The 15868-nt window shown below is 60.5% G+C and overlaps 2 protein-coding genes across 2 annotated transcripts; one reads left to right on the top strand and one right to left on the bottom strand.

The window, feature by feature from the left end:
• Positions 1–2318: 2318 nt before the first annotated feature.
• Positions 2319–12077, bottom strand: Sdf4 (stromal cell derived factor 4). Its single transcript, XM_090336045.1, has 7 exons — positions 11969–12077; positions 8519–8849; positions 7465–7601; positions 5825–5938; positions 3891–4049; positions 3488–3663; positions 2319–2729 (listed from the first exon to the last, which is right to left on the bottom strand). Exons 2-7 carry the CDS (start codon positions 8821–8823, stop codon positions 2553–2555), a joined length of 1068 nt encoding a protein of 355 aa, XP_090192171.1. The 5' UTR covers positions 8824–8849; positions 11969–12077; the 3' UTR covers positions 2319–2552.
• Positions 12078–12381: 304 nt separating this feature from the next.
• Positions 12382–13396, top strand: B3galt6 (beta-1,3-galactosyltransferase 6). The gene has a single exon (XM_090333945.1). It carries the CDS (start codon positions 12382–12384, stop codon positions 13372–13374), a length of 993 nt encoding a protein of 330 aa, XP_090190071.1. The 3' UTR covers positions 13375–13396.
• Positions 13397–15868: the final 2472 nt, after the last annotated feature.

Raw genomic sequence — 15868 nt, 5'->3', positions numbered from 1 at the left:
CCGTCACCACCCTACCCCTGAGGGGCAGATGAGGAAGGTTCAAGAACACAGCTCTCTGGTCTGCCTTTCGGGTGGGGGACGGGGTGGGGGTCGGGGTGGGGGGGACCTTGTATTTGCATATGCTCTCTTCAGAGGCCAGGTAAGCTCTTCTCAGATCCTGAGATCTGAAGTGCTTCTCTTCTAGGGAGCTATGTGGGGACCTGCTGGCTCTTCCGCTGTCCTGTCAGGTGATTGGCACTTGCCCACAGGTGACCAGAGATGCACTTGAGGTAAGGAGAGGGTGAAGACACTTCCATCATTGATCAAGAAGCACTGAACTATAATCTGACCCGTGTATTTAAAGTCCCTTTGTACAAAAAAAGAAAAGAAGTCCTGGGCCGGGAGTTTGGCCTAGTGGTTAAAGTGCTTGCCTAGCATGCATGAAGACCCGGATTTGATTCCTCGGTACCACATACATAGAAAAAAAAAGCTGGAAGTGGTGCTGAGCTCCAGTGGTGGAGCTCTAGCCTTGAGAAAAGTCCAGGGACAGTGCTCATGCTCTGACCTCAAGCCCAGGACTTGCCAAAAAAAAAGAAAGAAAGAAAGAAAGAAAGAAAGAAAGAAAGAAAGAAAGAAAGAAAGAAAAGAAGTCCTGACGGGATCTGCTTCCCTCCCTCCTGCAGGGGGCCCAGATGGGCAAGCAGAGCCCTCAAGCTTAACGCTGCTTCCAGCCAGAACCACACAGGCAGTTTTCCTGGTCATAGGCCTAAGAGGCAAGAGCTGCCTTTCTGTGTGCAAGGAGCTGGGGTCTTGAAATCTCCAGTGGGGACCCCACTCTGGGAGAAGGCACAGTTGGGAAGTGGGGATCGTTGCTGAGTTTCAGGGGTCTGACAAGTGGTACTGCTTGACTGTCTTGAGTCTCAAGATCCTCCTGGCCTGACCACCAGCACCAACCCGCTCCGCATAAATTCCCCGATTATATCTGCTGGTTATGCAGTTCCCGGGTTCCTCTTCCTTGCAGGCTCCCTCCCCTATAACTATTCCCCAGCTCAGCGGCAGCTGCTGCTCTGTCTTGATGGAGTCAGTCTACCAGTTTCCCTGGCAGGAAACTTTTCCTCCCCTTTCGGATGTGTAGTGGGCTGTATTCAGTTGAGACGTCTAGCAGGGGCCCTCATCCTTTCAGCACAACAGAGCCGCAGAGAAGCCGAATGCGGCCTCCACAAATGGCTGTTCCCTGTGCACTAGCCCAGAGGTCGTGTGGGACCGTGGCCTCCCAGCGCCTGTGCTGCCCCAGGCAGGGTCCTGAGTGCCATGGGGAAGTGACCCTCCTGACCCAGAAGCAAAAGCCGAGAGGCATCCAGCAGCACTGACCTGAGAGAGACCCTCTCAGAAGGCGGACGTGCCCCGGGAAACACTCGAGGCCAGAGGCCCTACAACCTTCCTACCCACACCACCTGTCTGAGGTCTGGAAGATCATCTTGTTTGTCTGGAAACCAACGCCGCCCTACTCTCTCAGCCAGCAGGAATTCCCACGCGACACTGAAAAGCCCGGGCCACATGGGCCCAGGATATCGAGGGCGCCAGCTGTCCTAATACGCTTGTTCTGCTAGGACAGTGCTCACAGCTGGTCCCTGAAAACACACGCACACACATACACCCACCCACCCACGCACACACCCACACACATGCATACACACACACACACACACACACACACACACACACCCTAGGGGCTTCCCCCAGCTCAGGAGCTGTTGTTGATGCCAGTTTCAAGACCCAACTGAGGGCGGAACCCTGCCCCCACCTCTTCACACTTGCTCCTGTCACCCTGTCTCCCCAACAGACTGGAGATGGCTGAGGTCCTCGTCTCACTCACTTCTACCCCTAGCAGAATCAAATCAATGTTTAGCACAGTCTACAACCCCCTCTTTTAACCAGATCACCCACCTCAAAAGCTTCTAGTGGAAACCACTCAGCCACAAAGTCCCCAACTGTTTTTGTTTTCACCTAAAGAGTGGAGCTATGAGAAACAGGCAGCTCCCGTTTCCGTGAACGACTCTCGTGACAACAGCTCTCTGGGATCCTGTGGTTCTCAGGAGCTGGGGGACCCCACTCCATGGCCCCCAGGGCCCCCACAGGAAGGAGACAGCTCACTTCTAGCAAAGCACGTTCTGATTTTGTCTTAATCTTCCCGTTTTCAAGGAAACGGCAAGAGGGTATATTATTTTCCACAGGTGATGAGCCCACAGCGGGCCAAGCCAGAGACCAAGGCGTGATCTGTGATCTCGGTGGAGAGCTGGAGCGCTCTGAGAATCGCGATGCAGTAATCAGAGGCTGTCTGCTTCCAACACACCACCACCTGCTAAGCACATCTTTAATAAACCTGGGCTATGTCCTGGCCCCAAAGTGAGCCAGCGCACGTGTCCACAGGGCAGCGGAAGGAAGGAGGTTCCAGGACGGCGGGGTGAGGGACAGGGGCCGCTCCAGAGCCACCCAGGGCCCCCAACCACTCAGGGAGCATAGAGAGCCAGAGAGCAACGGGGCTTGGCCGGCCGAGCGCTGGGGCCGAGGCTCTAGAACTCCTCATGCACGTTGCGCGCATAGTCCATCAGCTTGCTGCCAGTGAAGAACTCGCTGTACTTGAGGATCTCCTCGGGCTCCAGGTGGTGGTTCTGGTTCTCGTCGGCAATGGCAATCATCTGCTTCGCCTCGTTGAGGGCGTTGTACTCATTCAGGGGGTCCATGTAGCTCTGTGGGAGAAACCAGCACAGGAGAGCTGGGTGTGGTGGCTCACACCTGTAATCCTAGTTACACAGGAGGCTGAGATCTGAGGAATCACAGTTCAAAGCCAGCCCGAGCACTAAAGCCCGAGAGGCTCTTATCTCCAGTTAACCACTAGAAAACACAAGTGGTGCTGTGGATCAAGGGGTAGGGTGGGGGCCTTGAGCTGAAGAGCTCAGGGACAGCGCCCAGGTCCAGAGTTCAAGCCCCATGACTGATGAAAAAAAAAAAAAAAAAGGCCTAATACCAGATGCTACACCTGCAGTCCTGGCTATTCAGGAGGCTTAGATCATAGTTTGTTTGAAGATAGACTAGGGAGCCAAATCCAAGTGATTCACGTCTCCATTTAACCACCAAAATCTGGAAGTGGAGGTGTGGCTGCTGTGGTGGAATGGCCGGTACCTTGTCAGCCTTGGAAGAGCATGGAAGCCTAAACTCGAGCCCCAGATCACCTGCCACTCGCCTGGCACGTGAAGTTCTAGACTCCACCGTAGCAGCAAAGAACCCTGCCGCGGGAGCTGCTTCCCAGAGCTGAGTGGCGGGCGGCAGCAGGGCCTGCTGGAGCACGGAGGCGCCACAGTGAGCACGCCGGCCAGACCTCGGGCAGACTCAGCATTTCTGGACCAGGCCCACCTGGCCGACAGCCCCCTTTCTGTGGGGAACCACAGCTGTCCACAAAGCAGGCCATCCCCAGGGCAGGCCTGTGTCCCCGAGCGCACTCGCTCACCTCCAGCTCCTCCATGGTCACAATGCCATCGTGGTTGGAATCAATCAGTTCTTCAAATTCTTTTTTCCTGTCTTTCACCCAGTTATCATCGATGTCCTGGCCCTGCTGGTTCTCCACGGTGCCCACCGGCAAGGAGATGAACTCGGGCAGGGAGAGCTGCTTATCACCGTCTTGGTCTGTGGACAAGGGGTGGACCTCACAGAAACACCTGTGTTGCATGCGGTCACCTTGGGCTTTGGCCCAAATCTCAGCACACATAATCTAAAGACCTGTCTGGAAGCAAGTCAAGCCTGCTCTGCTCACTCCGGCTGTCAGGGAGGGGCAGAGCAGGAGCCCCCCCTCCCCCACCCCCCGGGCTTGGAAGGCTGTGGGGATGGGGTGGCCCGCAGGGGACAGGCCTTACCCAGGTCTCGGACGATCTCCTTGACCATGAACTTGAGCATGCCCCGGCTGTGCTCGGGGTGAAGGAATGACAGGAACTCCTCCTCGGTCAGCAGCAGGTCAGCCGGAGGATTGTCTGCCTGATACCAGCGGTCTTTGAGGTTCTCGAGCACTTCCTGTGCTGAAAGGTGCACCTCCGTGAGTACCTGGCGTGCAGGACACTGCATGGCCAGCACACAGGACATGCTGGACCCAAGGCCAGACGGCTGGCCCACACACGACAGTCCAGCCCCCACCCCACTCCACACCCAGCTCTGGCTCCCTGCTTCCCAGTATGCTCTGAGCTGTTTGTTCCTTGGCAGAAATGGAAACTTCACTGCCAAACTGACTCACCAGGGTCAGCTATCGGAACAAAGGCGTCACTTCTGTTCCTTTGTCTTTCACGTGCAGCAGCACAGGAGGACGAGGTACTGCAGAAAGCCCGGTTTCCAGAAATGACTGAGCAGTGAGCAGAGCTTCCCACGAACCCTTGTCTGAGCGGGCCATGGCTCTGGAAACACAGCCCTTGCATGCCAAAGCAGCAGCTACTTAGGTGTCTCCTTCTACCTCCCACTGACCACTCTCTGTGGTCAGCAACCAATGCCTGGTGTTCAAGCACTCACCAGAAGGCAGGAGGTTCACCCCAGAGGCCCTGATGGCCCATAGCTGCCACAAGGGCTCAGCTACGGGTTCTGACCTTCCCATAGCCAAGCTCAGGATACGCCAGCGCCATGAGGATCCTATCAATCTCCATGTGACCACAGATGGTCTAGTGGCCTTTACGTCTTAGTGCATTCTGGTTAACAGACTACCCCATGACAATCTAACTGTGCACTAGATGCATTTACAGGAAAGCAGGAAGCACAGAACACTGGCAGAGCCTTTTAGGGAGCTACGTAGGGAGGCTGAGGCAGCTGTGCCTAAGAAGATGAAGAAGGCTGAGATGGACATGGCCAGTGTTGAGGGGGAAGGGTGGGGTCTATCTACCTCAGGGACAGAGGGGGACAGGGTGGGGTCTATCTACCTCAGGGACGGAGAGCTGAAGTCTAGCTGAACCCTCTCCAGGACAGGCACACCTGCTGGGGCAGGTGGGTGCTCTAGTCAGGGTCATTTTGGAAGATAGCACAGCGTTCTGGCAGCTGTCGCCCAGCCTAGCTATGCTAAGTCTTGAGTGGACACCCCACCTTTCCACTCCTGGGACCCAGCCCCGCCTGTGAGGAAGCCCTGGCTTGGGAAGAGGGTCTTAAAGGCTGAAGACCTATTGATCTGGAGACAAGCCCTCCCGGATCTAGGTAGGACCTAAACCCAGGGACTACCATGCCTACAAGGACGTAGAGGAGTCAGCCACAACAATGGAGGGGTCCAAGTAATACAGCCATCCGAAGCCAGGACAGAGAGGGGACTCTACCCCAGGACTCAGACCGTGTGCCACGTGGAGCAGGCACTGCACAGGCCTCCCAGCCCCCAGCCCCTGGCAGCTGTTCATATCCCAACAAGCAGCAGAGGGCCCTGCAGTGCTCCAATGTCCAAGACATCAGCAGACAGGCTGGGCGAGGTCAGAGGCGGCTGAGCACGGACGGTTGACGTGGGGGCCCAGGGATCCCAGAGCAGAGCGCAGGGGCGCAGGTCCCGGAGAGGACACTCAAACCAAAGGGGTAAAGACTGCCCAGATTCCCAAGGAGCCCAAGTGAGGACAGGCCCGAGGGCACCGAGCCCCAGGAGCCAGGAAGTGCGCGGTCTTGGGTGGGTCGTGTGCCAAGGAGCAGCCAGCCAGCCACGTCCCGGTTTCCTCCAGACCCTCCGGGGCGCTCTGGCGCCAGAGTCTCAGCCCTATGACCGCCATGCTGGCCCTGGCATCCCCAGTCACCTACACAGCTGGTGTCTCCTCCCAACCCAACAACCGGAACCCACACTCACTCTCCTCATCCACTTTAAGCTCCTCGTGATTCCTGATGGCATCAGCAACTTCCCTCTCATTGTGGCCTTTGCTTGCTAAAAACTTCACCTTGTATTCATCCCAGGACACTCGGCCTGAAAGAGAAGATGGCCCATCCGGAGGCTGAACAGGAACAATGTGAAATGAGACAGCTGCGCTAAGACACCTGCGGCAAATCCTTGGGCCACGGCAGCCACAGGGCAGATACTAACTGCCAGCTTCACATATCCTGCCAAGGCAGCGGTCAGGAGTGAAAACTGCTGGCACCAAGCCCCTGGTTCTGGCCAGTGCCACACTCATCTGCAGAGCCTGCTTAGGCCTCATCGCTGGGGGCTGACAATTTGTGTTAAGAGGTGGACAAGCATGGAACTTCTAATAAGACTACCTTTTCTGTCTCTTATTTATTTTTGTGCCAGTCCTGGGGCTTAAACTCAGGAACTGGGCTCTGTCCCTGAGCTTCTTTTGCTCAAGTCTAGCACTCTACCACTTGAGCCACAGAGCCACTTCCAGTTTTTTCTGTTTATGTGGTACATAACCCAGGCATCAAACCCGGGGCTTCATGCATGCCAGGCAAGTGCCTTACCACTAAGTCACATTTCTAGCCCTCCCTGAGATTCTTTTTTTTTGCCAGTCCTGGGCTTGATCTCAGGGCCTGAGCACTGTCCTTGGACTTTCTCAAGGCTAGAGCTCTACCACTTGAGCCTCAGCACCACTTCTGGCTTTTTTCTATGTATGTGGTACTGAGGAATTGAACCCGGGTCTTCATGCATGCTAGGCAAGCACTCTACCACTAGGCCACACTCCCGGCCCTCCCTGAGATTCTTTTGCCTCCACCTAAACCACATGCCATTTTGTGCTGTTTCCGGGCAGTTCACTGGAGACAAGAGTCTCATAGCTGTACAATGCAGGACCTGGGTTCAATTCTTCAGTGCCACAAAAACAGAAAAGGCCAGAAGTGGCGCTGTGGCTCACGTGGTAGAGTGCTAGCCTTGAGCACAGAGAGGCAGAGAGGCACAGGCACAGGGCCCAGGCCCTGAGTTCAAGCCCTAGGACTGTCCCGCCCCCTCCCCAAAAAAGTCTCAAGGACTTTCCTGCCCAAGCTGGCTTTGAACCATGATCCTCAGATCTCAGCTACCTGAATAGTTAGGATTACAAGCTTAAGCCACCACTGCACCCAGCTTCTTGGGTTTGTTGTTGTTGTTTGGTGGGTTGTGGGCCTTGAACTCTGAGCCTTGGCACCCCTCGAGCCACAGCCCCACTTCCAGTTTAGCTGGAGATAAGAGTCTCAAGGACTTCAGTGCCCGGGCTGGCTTTGACCAGTGCTCCTCAGATCTCGGCCTCCTGAGTAGCTAGGGTCACAGGCACGAGCCACCATGCCCCGCTCTGGTTTGTTTTTTGACATGGAATATTCCTATATAACTCAGGCTGGCCTCAGACTGTTGATCTCCTTCTGTGATTTTTCAGTTAAAATACTCTGGTCACAATCGCTGCTTGCTCTGTGTCTTTCAACAAACCTCAGCCACTGTGAAGCCAACTCTGGCTGAGCTCCGTCAGGGCCCCTGCAATGCCCTGGAGTCTCACCTTCCAGGACCCTCCTGTCTCCACGGGGTGGCCCACATACCATCGCCATCAGGGTCAACGGCCCGGAAGTGCAACTTGTTCTCCCTCACGGCCTCCTGGAAGTGTTCCGCGGTCTTCTCCATGATCCAGCGCTGCATCTCCTCTGCACTGACCCTCCGATCAGAGTTCACGTCTACTCTGAAGGCAGACACACGGATCAAGACCCCCCAGACACAGGACGCTCCTGCCCTGGGAGCACCTCAGGCAGCTGCAGCCCTGTCGTGAGCAGCAGAGAGCGAGGCCATCTGAGAACACTGGATCTGGGGCTGTTGGTGCAGGGGACAGAGACACCAGGACCAGGCCCACTCTGCAGTCACGGCTTCCAAGTGTGGGCTTTTGTTTTGTTTCTTTCTAATTTGCTGGGGATTAAGCCCAGGGCCTTGCACATGCTAGGCACGGGACCAGCCCCTTAAGCCACATTCCTGACCCCAGATCATAGTCTTGATGTTTTATATGCTTTGGACAACCACACAAACACATGAAATGACAGAATTCAGAGCAAAGGCCCTGTGGGGACCTCCTGTTGTTCCAGTGAGGAAAGAGGACCAAACACAAGGCTTTGGGGACAAAGCCACAGGGGCAGACTATAGGAATACTCAAACCCACAAAACCAAGCAGATCATCGGCTCGTTTTGCCTGACGGTCAGACACTTCCCAGGACAATCCTGGGACAGGCCTCTACGTGGTAACTGTAGCCTGCAGGACCATTCCATGTCCAAAACACGCTGGCTCCAGCCCCCTTAGCTGGGGCGGCCTACAAACAGGTAAGCACACACACTGCTCCCCAAGAGTGCAGATGAGGGGGAGTCTGACTCGAGTCTTCCTGGCGCAGCATGGCAGTCCAGCTCTGGCTCTCTAAACCCTGCCTACCTGGGGGCCTGGGGGAAGGCCCTTGGGTTCCCACTAGATCCCTGCTCCAGCACTGCACACCTCAACAGACATTTGCAGCAGCTCCCCGGCTGTCCTGAGGTGGCCCCCTTGTCACTCCCCACCCTGGACAACCAGGCAAGCGGGCAAACGCAGGTGCCTTCAGCGATGCCTGAGTCACCACGTACTTGGAGAAGATGACCATTAGCTTCCGGCGGCTTCTCCTCGGCTCTGCATCCTCGTCAAACCCATCCATGTCCTTCCCCAAGAAGACCTCCTGGTGGAAGTCCTTGTTGAGATGCCCGTCCATCTCGAGCTTCACGCCATTCAGGTGGTCTGGGGGCAGGATTTCACTCTCCTCTCTGTTGGCCGCTCTCTCCCGAGTGGACGAGTGGTTGGCAGGTCGTGCAGACACATCCACCACAAGGATGAAAGTCAGGAGGCAGAGGCCCTGAGCAGCCAGTCCACAGACGAGACTCTGCCTGGACGTCATGCTGCCAGCCAGACGACCGTCGCTGCCTGAAAGGGGTGAGCCGAAAGCTGAAGACGGGACTGCAAGGAAGGAAGGGAGCTCACGGCTCAAATTAGAGCCCTGGCTGCCACAGAGAGAACGCTGAAGACAAATGGGGGGCTTAAGACCCCAATAAGCAGTCAGTGGTGGAGGGGGAGGGGCATCACTTAGTGGAACCCAGAAAATATTTCTCCACGCATGTTCCCTTTATAACATGAGACAAAAGTCTTTAGTGTATACAATCAAGACCACACATGGAATTGGGCGTGGTGGCACACAGCTGTGATCCCAGCAACTGGGAGGCAGAAGCAAGACTGAGAGTCCCAGGCTGGCCCTGTCTCAAAACAAACACCGCATGCGGTGTTCAGTGGTGTCCCCACCTCGTCTCGGCACAGCAAGGCGACTGTCCCCACTCAACAGATCCCAACTTGAACACTTGTGACCTTAGCAAAGTCACCTCCCCTTCCTAGACTGTTTCTCACTGCGTACCAGGAGATGCCTCACCTGAGGGCTTTCCCAGGACTGGGGACCCCCAATGCAGAGCACTGGTAGCTGACAGGGTCCATCTGCAGCACACTCACCCCCTTCCCAGCTTCCCACACACTCCCACACGCACACACTTGGATGTGCACGTCCTCACTCACATGCCCTGACACACGGAGGGCACCTGTGTTCTTTGTTCCAGACTCTGTCCTCCTGGCAAACACCCACCACACCTCCAAGCACGGCTGGGCCCCCCTGTGTGTTTCAGCTGTTTGTCTCCTATGCTACCCAGGCAAGACCCGCATCATCCTCAGAGTCTGTCCCAGCACGGCTAGCTTGTCAGCGGACAGTGTACGTTCAACAAAGGCTGCCTCTACCAACTGGAACAGAGGTGGCTGTTCTCAGGTGGCCAGAAGCTGAGCCCACGGTCACCCAAGAGAGGGACTCGGAAGCATACGCTCACGCTGTTCTCAACACGGGCAAGGACACTTCCTTTCTGCTGAGGTGGGATCCTGTGTTGGCCAGGCAGGCGTTAGGTAAGAGCGAAGGCAATTTCCTCCTGCAGTTAATTCCTCTGCATTCACAGAAACACACACTATGAGCAAACACACTGTACTTTGCTCCTTGAAAGATCTGTCAGTTCTCAACTCTATTTATCTTGATTAATACAGGGAAATTTCTCATACAATATAAAAAACAACTACAACTATCAGAAGTCCATCAAATGGAACTTCCTCCCCTCAGGTCACAGTCGCTTTGTGGGGATTTTAGTACTGGTAATGGAACCCGGGGCTTCACACGTGCTAGACAAGCACTTTGCCACGGAGTGCCCCACCTCTCCAGCCCAGACCAGGCCACTCATTGTGAGAGCAGCAAGCCCGGCATGGCCGAGCCCGCCGCTGGCCAGCTCCTTCCCTAACCTCTGCAGTTCAACACACTGGGACTTCATCTTGCCACAGCCCTGGGCGGTGTCAGTGCCAGACTAGTCAGTGACGCTTCACAGAAGAGAGCAGACCCGTCTTCACTGAGGTGAGGCGGCCACCCCTGACATCATTGACCTGACCGTGTCTTCACTCTCCCATAACTTCCATCACCACACCCCACCTTTATTATTAATAACTCTGCCAGCCTCGGCCTGGAGTCACCGTGGACAGGGACGAGATCTCAGAGCAGCACGGGAGCCTCCTGCTCATCTCTGGGTTTCAAGCCTGGTGAAACTGGACTATTTCTTGGGGTCAAAACTTAGCGTAGGGCCGGGAGTGTGGCCTGGTGGTAGAGAGCTTGCCTGGCACGCACAGAGGCCGGTGCCAGGCCTCCCCACCACACACTGGAAGTGGTGCTGAGGCTCACGGGGTGGAGCTCTGGCCTTGAGAAAGTCCAAGAACAGTGCTCAGGCCCCGCACTCAAGACCAGGGCTGGTTAGAAAAAAAACCAGCACAGCTGAGCCTGGGCTGAAGGGCAGAGTATTCCTTCATGAGAGGCTGGATTAGATCCCCAGACTCACCACAGAAAAAGAGGAGGAGGGGGGAGGAGGAGGGGGGAGGGGGAGGAGCAGGGGAGGGGGAGGGGAGAGGGAGGGGGAGGGAAAGGGGGAGAAGAGGAAGACGGAGAGGAGGAGGGGAAGGAGGGGGAGGGGACGGGGAAGGAGGGGGAGGGGAGGAGGAAGAGGGGGAGGGGGGAAGCGGGAGGGGAGGAGGGACAGGGGGAGGGGGAGGAGGGGGAGGGGAGGAGAAGGGGGGAGGGGGAGTTCACGCGGGGAGGGGGGTCACGCCCGGGGGGGGGGGGGGGGGAGGTCACGCCGGGAGGTCACGCCGGGGAGGGGGGGTCACCCCGGGGGGGTCACGCTGGGAGGTCACGCCGGGGGGGGGGTCACGCTGGGGGGGTCACGCCGGGGAGGGGGAGTCACGCCGGGGGGGGGGGTCACGCTGGGAGGTCACGCGGGGGGGGAGGTCACGCCGGGGAGGGGGGGTCACGCCGGGGGGGGTCACTCCGGGGAGGGGGGGATCACTCCGGGGAGGGGGGGTCACGCCGGGGGGGGTCACGCCGGGAGGTCACGCCGGGGGGTCACTCCGGGGAGGGGGGGGTCACGCCGGGGGGGTCACGCCGGGGGGGGTCACGCTGGGAGGTCACGCCGGGGAGGGGGGGTCACGCCGGGGGGGGGGGTCACGCTGGGAGGTCACGCCGGGGAGGGGGGGGTCACGCCGGGGGGGGGGTCACGCTGGGAGGTCACGCCGGGGAGGGGGGGTCACGCCGGGGGGGGGGTCACGCTGGGAGGTCACGCCGGGGAGGGGGGGGGTCACGCCGGGGGGGTCACGCCGGGGGGGGTCACGCTGGGAGGTCACGCCGGGGAGGGGGGGTCACGCCGGGGAGGGGGGGATCACGCCGGGGGGGGTCACGCTGGGAGGTCACGCCGGGGAGGGGGGGGTCACGCCGGGGGGGGTCACGCTGGGAGGTCACGCCGGGGAGGGGGGGTCACGCCGGGGGGGTCACGCTGGGAGGTCACGCCGGGAGGTCACGCCGGGGAGGGGGGTCACGCCGGGCCGCCCGCAGGCCGCGCCCCGGCCGCCTCCGCCCCGCTCCCGCCCGGCCCTCGCGGTGCCTGGCCGCGGGTCCCGGCGCCGGGGCCGCCCGCGCCGTCACTCACCGGCCTCCGACCGCGCGGCGGGAGCGGGAGCGCCGCGGAGCGCCCGGGACGCCGCCAGCGAGCCTCGGCTCACACGGCCGCCATCTTCCTTCCGGGAAGCGGCGGGGCGCACGGCCGGGGGCGGCGCGAGCGGGCGCGGCCTCCGCGCGGACGCCGGGGCCGCCATGGCTGCTGCGGGCGGAAGCGGCGGCGCGGCCTCTCCAGGGCCGCCCGTGGGGCGGGGGCCCGGGGACGCGTGAGGCCGGGCCAGCCGGGGCGGGCGCGCGGGGAGGCCCGGGCGGGCGGAGCCGGGGCGGGGGCGGAGGGGGCGCGGAGGGTCCCGGGGCGGGGGCGGGGGGCGGAGCGGGGGCGCACGGCGCGCCACGCGCCCGCTCGCCGCCGCGCCTGCGCACTCGGCGCCCGCGGGCCACGCCATGAAGCTGCTGCGGCGCGCGTGGCGGCGCCGCGCGGCGCTGGGGCTGGGGCTGGGCGGCCTGGCGCTGTGCGGCGCGGCGCTGCTGTACCTGGCGCGCTGCGCGTCCGAGGCCGCCGCGCCCCCCGCGCCGCCCGCCGCCGCCGCCGCCGCGCCCCGCGCCGCCGCCTTCCTGGCCGTGCTGGTGGCCAGCGCGCCCCGCGCCGCCGAGCGCCGGCGCGCCATCCGCGGCACGTGGCTGGGCGCGGGGCGCCGCGGGGCGCCCGGGGACGTGTGGGCGCGCTTCGTGGTGGGCGCCGCGGGGCTGGGCGCCGAGGAGCGGCGCGCGCTGGAGCTGGAGCAGGCGCGGCACGGGGACCTGCTGCTGCTGCCCGCGCTGCGCGACGCCTACGAGAACCTCACGGCCAAGGTGCTGGCCATGCTGTGCTGGCTGGACGAGCACGTGGCCTTCGAGTTCGTGCTCAAGGCGGACGACGACTCGTTCGTGCGGCTGGACGCCGTGCTGGCCGACCTGCGCGCGCGGGAGCCCGCGCGCCGCCGCCGCCTCTACTGGGGCTTCTTCTCGGGGCGCGGGCGCGTGAAGCCGGGCGGCCGCTGGCGCGAGGCGGCCTGGCAGCTCTGCGACTTCTACCTGCCGTACGCGCTGGGCGGCGGCTACGTGCTGGCGGCCGAGCTGGTGCGCTACCTGCGCGGCGCCCGCGAGCTGCTGGGCGCCTGGCACAGCGAGGACGTGTCGCTGGGCGCCTGGCTGGCGCCGCTGGACGTGCGGCGCGAGCACGACCCGCGCTTCGACACCGAGTACAAGTCGCGCGGCTGCAGCAACCAGTACCTGGTGACGCACAAGCAGAGCCCCGAGGACATGCGCGACAAGCAGCGCTCGCTGCTGAGCCTCGGCCGGCTGTGCCGCCGCGAGGTGCAGCTGCGCCTCTCCTACGTCTACGACTGGGCGGCGCCGCCCTCGCAGTGCTGCCAGCGCCGGGAGGGCGTGCCCTGAGCCGGCCCGGAGGGACGGAGGAGCCCGGAGAACCCAGGGCGAGAGCCCGGAGCCGGCCCCGGAGGGACGGACGAGCCCGGAGGACCCAGGGGGAGAGCCCGGAGCCGGCCCCGGAGGGACGGACGAGCCCGGAGGACCCGGAGGACCCAGAGCGAGAGCCCGGAGCCGGCCCCGGAGGGACGGAGGAGCCCGGAGGACCCAGGGGGAGAGCCCGGAGCCGGCCCCGGAGGACCCGGACGAGCGACCCCGGCCCCACCCCCCCTGGCGCGGCAGCCGCCGTGCCCTGTCCGGCCCGTCCCTCGGGCCCCGCGTCCGGCCCGTCCCTCGAGCCCCGCGTCCGGCCCGTCCCTCGAGCCCCGTGCCCAGCCCGTCCCTCGAGCCCCGCGTCCGGCCCGTCCCTCGGGCCCCGCGTCCTGCCCGTCCCTCGGGCCCTGTGTCCGGCCGGTCCCTCCCTGTATCCGGCCAGTCCCTCGGGCCCCGCGTCCTGCGGTGGCCGCGTCCGCCTCGCTGCGAACTGTTCATAGACAGGGATGCGCGTTGTCAGGTGGCCGGGCTCGGGGTCTTTAAGAAAACTGTTAAGAAAAGATGACCAGAACGCGGAGTGTGTGGTTAATCGGCGGCGGCCCGGCAGCCACCCGCGCCTGGACACAGGAATCTCCACATTTACACCTAGCCGGCCCCTGTCTCCTCCTAAGGCCTCCGCCAGCCCTGCCGTCCCGGGAGCCGGGCACCTCGGCTCCGGCTGTAGTAGCTGTGTCCACTCTTCACGCACACCACCATCTTCTGTCCCAAGTTAACGACCTGCTTACACAAAGTAGCTTTGGGACAGAGGCGCCTCAGCCTTCTGGGTTTGTGTGGCTTTTTCTGTTTTTTTTCCTTTTTGGCAACCTAGTCTCAGGGTGTTTCCTGGGCCCTCCAGCCCCTGGGTTTGCAGGTGTGTGCCGCCATGCCCGGCTCTGGGCCTAAGCTCTTCAGCACAAGGCTAGCACTCTACCACTTTGAGCCACAGTGCCACTTCCAGGTTTTCTGATGGGAAGTTGGAGATCAGTCACAGGTTTTTCTGCCCAGGCTAGCTTTGAGAGAAGCCCTGGACCTGAAAGGAAAGAGGTGGTGGACTGCAGCTCTACCTTCGGAGGGTGGGGTGAGCCCAGCCCCAAGGCCCGTACAAGTCAGCTGAGGAGCCAGGAGTGTGTCCCTTACCAACAGAAGCTGCCGTGTGTCCACTGCTCCTGGGAAGAGGTAGGGAGCTGAGGGGTAGGGACAGCTCCCCTGGGTTCTTAATTCGACAGGACCCAGACTTCTGTCCACCGTTTCCACCTGAGACGACACAGAGGAAGGATTGGCAGGTTTGTTTAGTCCAGATGACTAAAAAAGCTTGGGGCCATGCACAGCCACCTGGGCAGGGGAAGAGCTGGGACTTGAGCTAGAGGCTAGACTTCCAGAAGTCTGTGTGCCCCCCACTTGACCCTCCAGAGAGCATTCAACAGGTCTTGAGAACTTAGAGGTAGGGTGAGCCCTTGGAAGTGCTAGCCATCATGCAGTTGGCTTTGACCCATGGAAATGGAAGTCCTGTCAGCGTGGCCAGGATTTGGAGGGCATATCTCAGTCAAAGCCTTTTTCTCTGGGACCCATGGATAAGCTACAGATGATTTTGAAAAGTCTAGATCTTCTGCTGGCCTCCATGTCGGCTCTTGCTTTGCTGTCTCCCCGCCGGGATATTGGCCACACACTGCTGCCTGTCCTCACAGGGCACCACTCCAAGCCCAACTCCAGCTGTCCGAGCCTGGGAGCCAGCAGGACCTCTTCTTTCCTTCTTGGTTTGGGACTGGGACTGGAGCTGGGTACCTGGCACTTGCACCCACTGGCTAGTGCTCTGCCAACTGAGCCACACCTCTGTCCCCAGGACCTCTGGAGACAGAGATGTTAGCCCACTGAGCGCATCTCACAGGAGCTGGAGTGCAGAGCACAGCATGCTTTCCAGGCTAGACTGACTCGGGTCTTGTCTGTGGTGAGAGACACTGGCAAGGGGACACGTCAGGTTTGGGGGTGAGGGTAATACCTGGCTTTGGAGCCAGGTACAGAACACCTAAGGTGAGGGCAAAGGGCTCTGGTCTACCTCAGGATCCTCTATGGCGCTAGAAGGCTGTACTCTTTGCCATCCTCCTCTTGGGCGAACCCTGGTCCCTTGGTCCCCAAGACTGATGTGGAGGTTTGAAGTCCATTTTCTTGCTAGCCAGAATACCTGGCTTGGGCCTAGTGGTAGAGTGTTTGCCTAGCATGCATGAATACACAAGTTAGATTCCTCAGTGTGACACACATAGAAAAGGCCAGAAATGGTGCTGTGATCCACTCAAGTGGTAGAGCTCTAGCCTTGAGAAAACCCAAGGACAGTGCCCAGGCCCTGAGCTCAAGTGGTAGGACTGGCACGCATGCGCGCACACACATACGCCCTTGCTTTTGTGGCTTTCCTTGCAAACGGCTGCTTGTAACAAGT

The sequence above is a fragment of the Megascapheus bottae genome, chromosome 6 (assembly GCF_031878675.1).
Source record: "Megascapheus bottae isolate mThoBot1 chromosome 6, mThoBot2.hap1, whole genome shotgun sequence".
NCBI lineage: Eukaryota > Metazoa > Chordata > Mammalia > Rodentia > Geomyidae > Megascapheus > Megascapheus bottae.
This window is presented reverse-complemented; position numbering and strand designations above follow the sequence as displayed.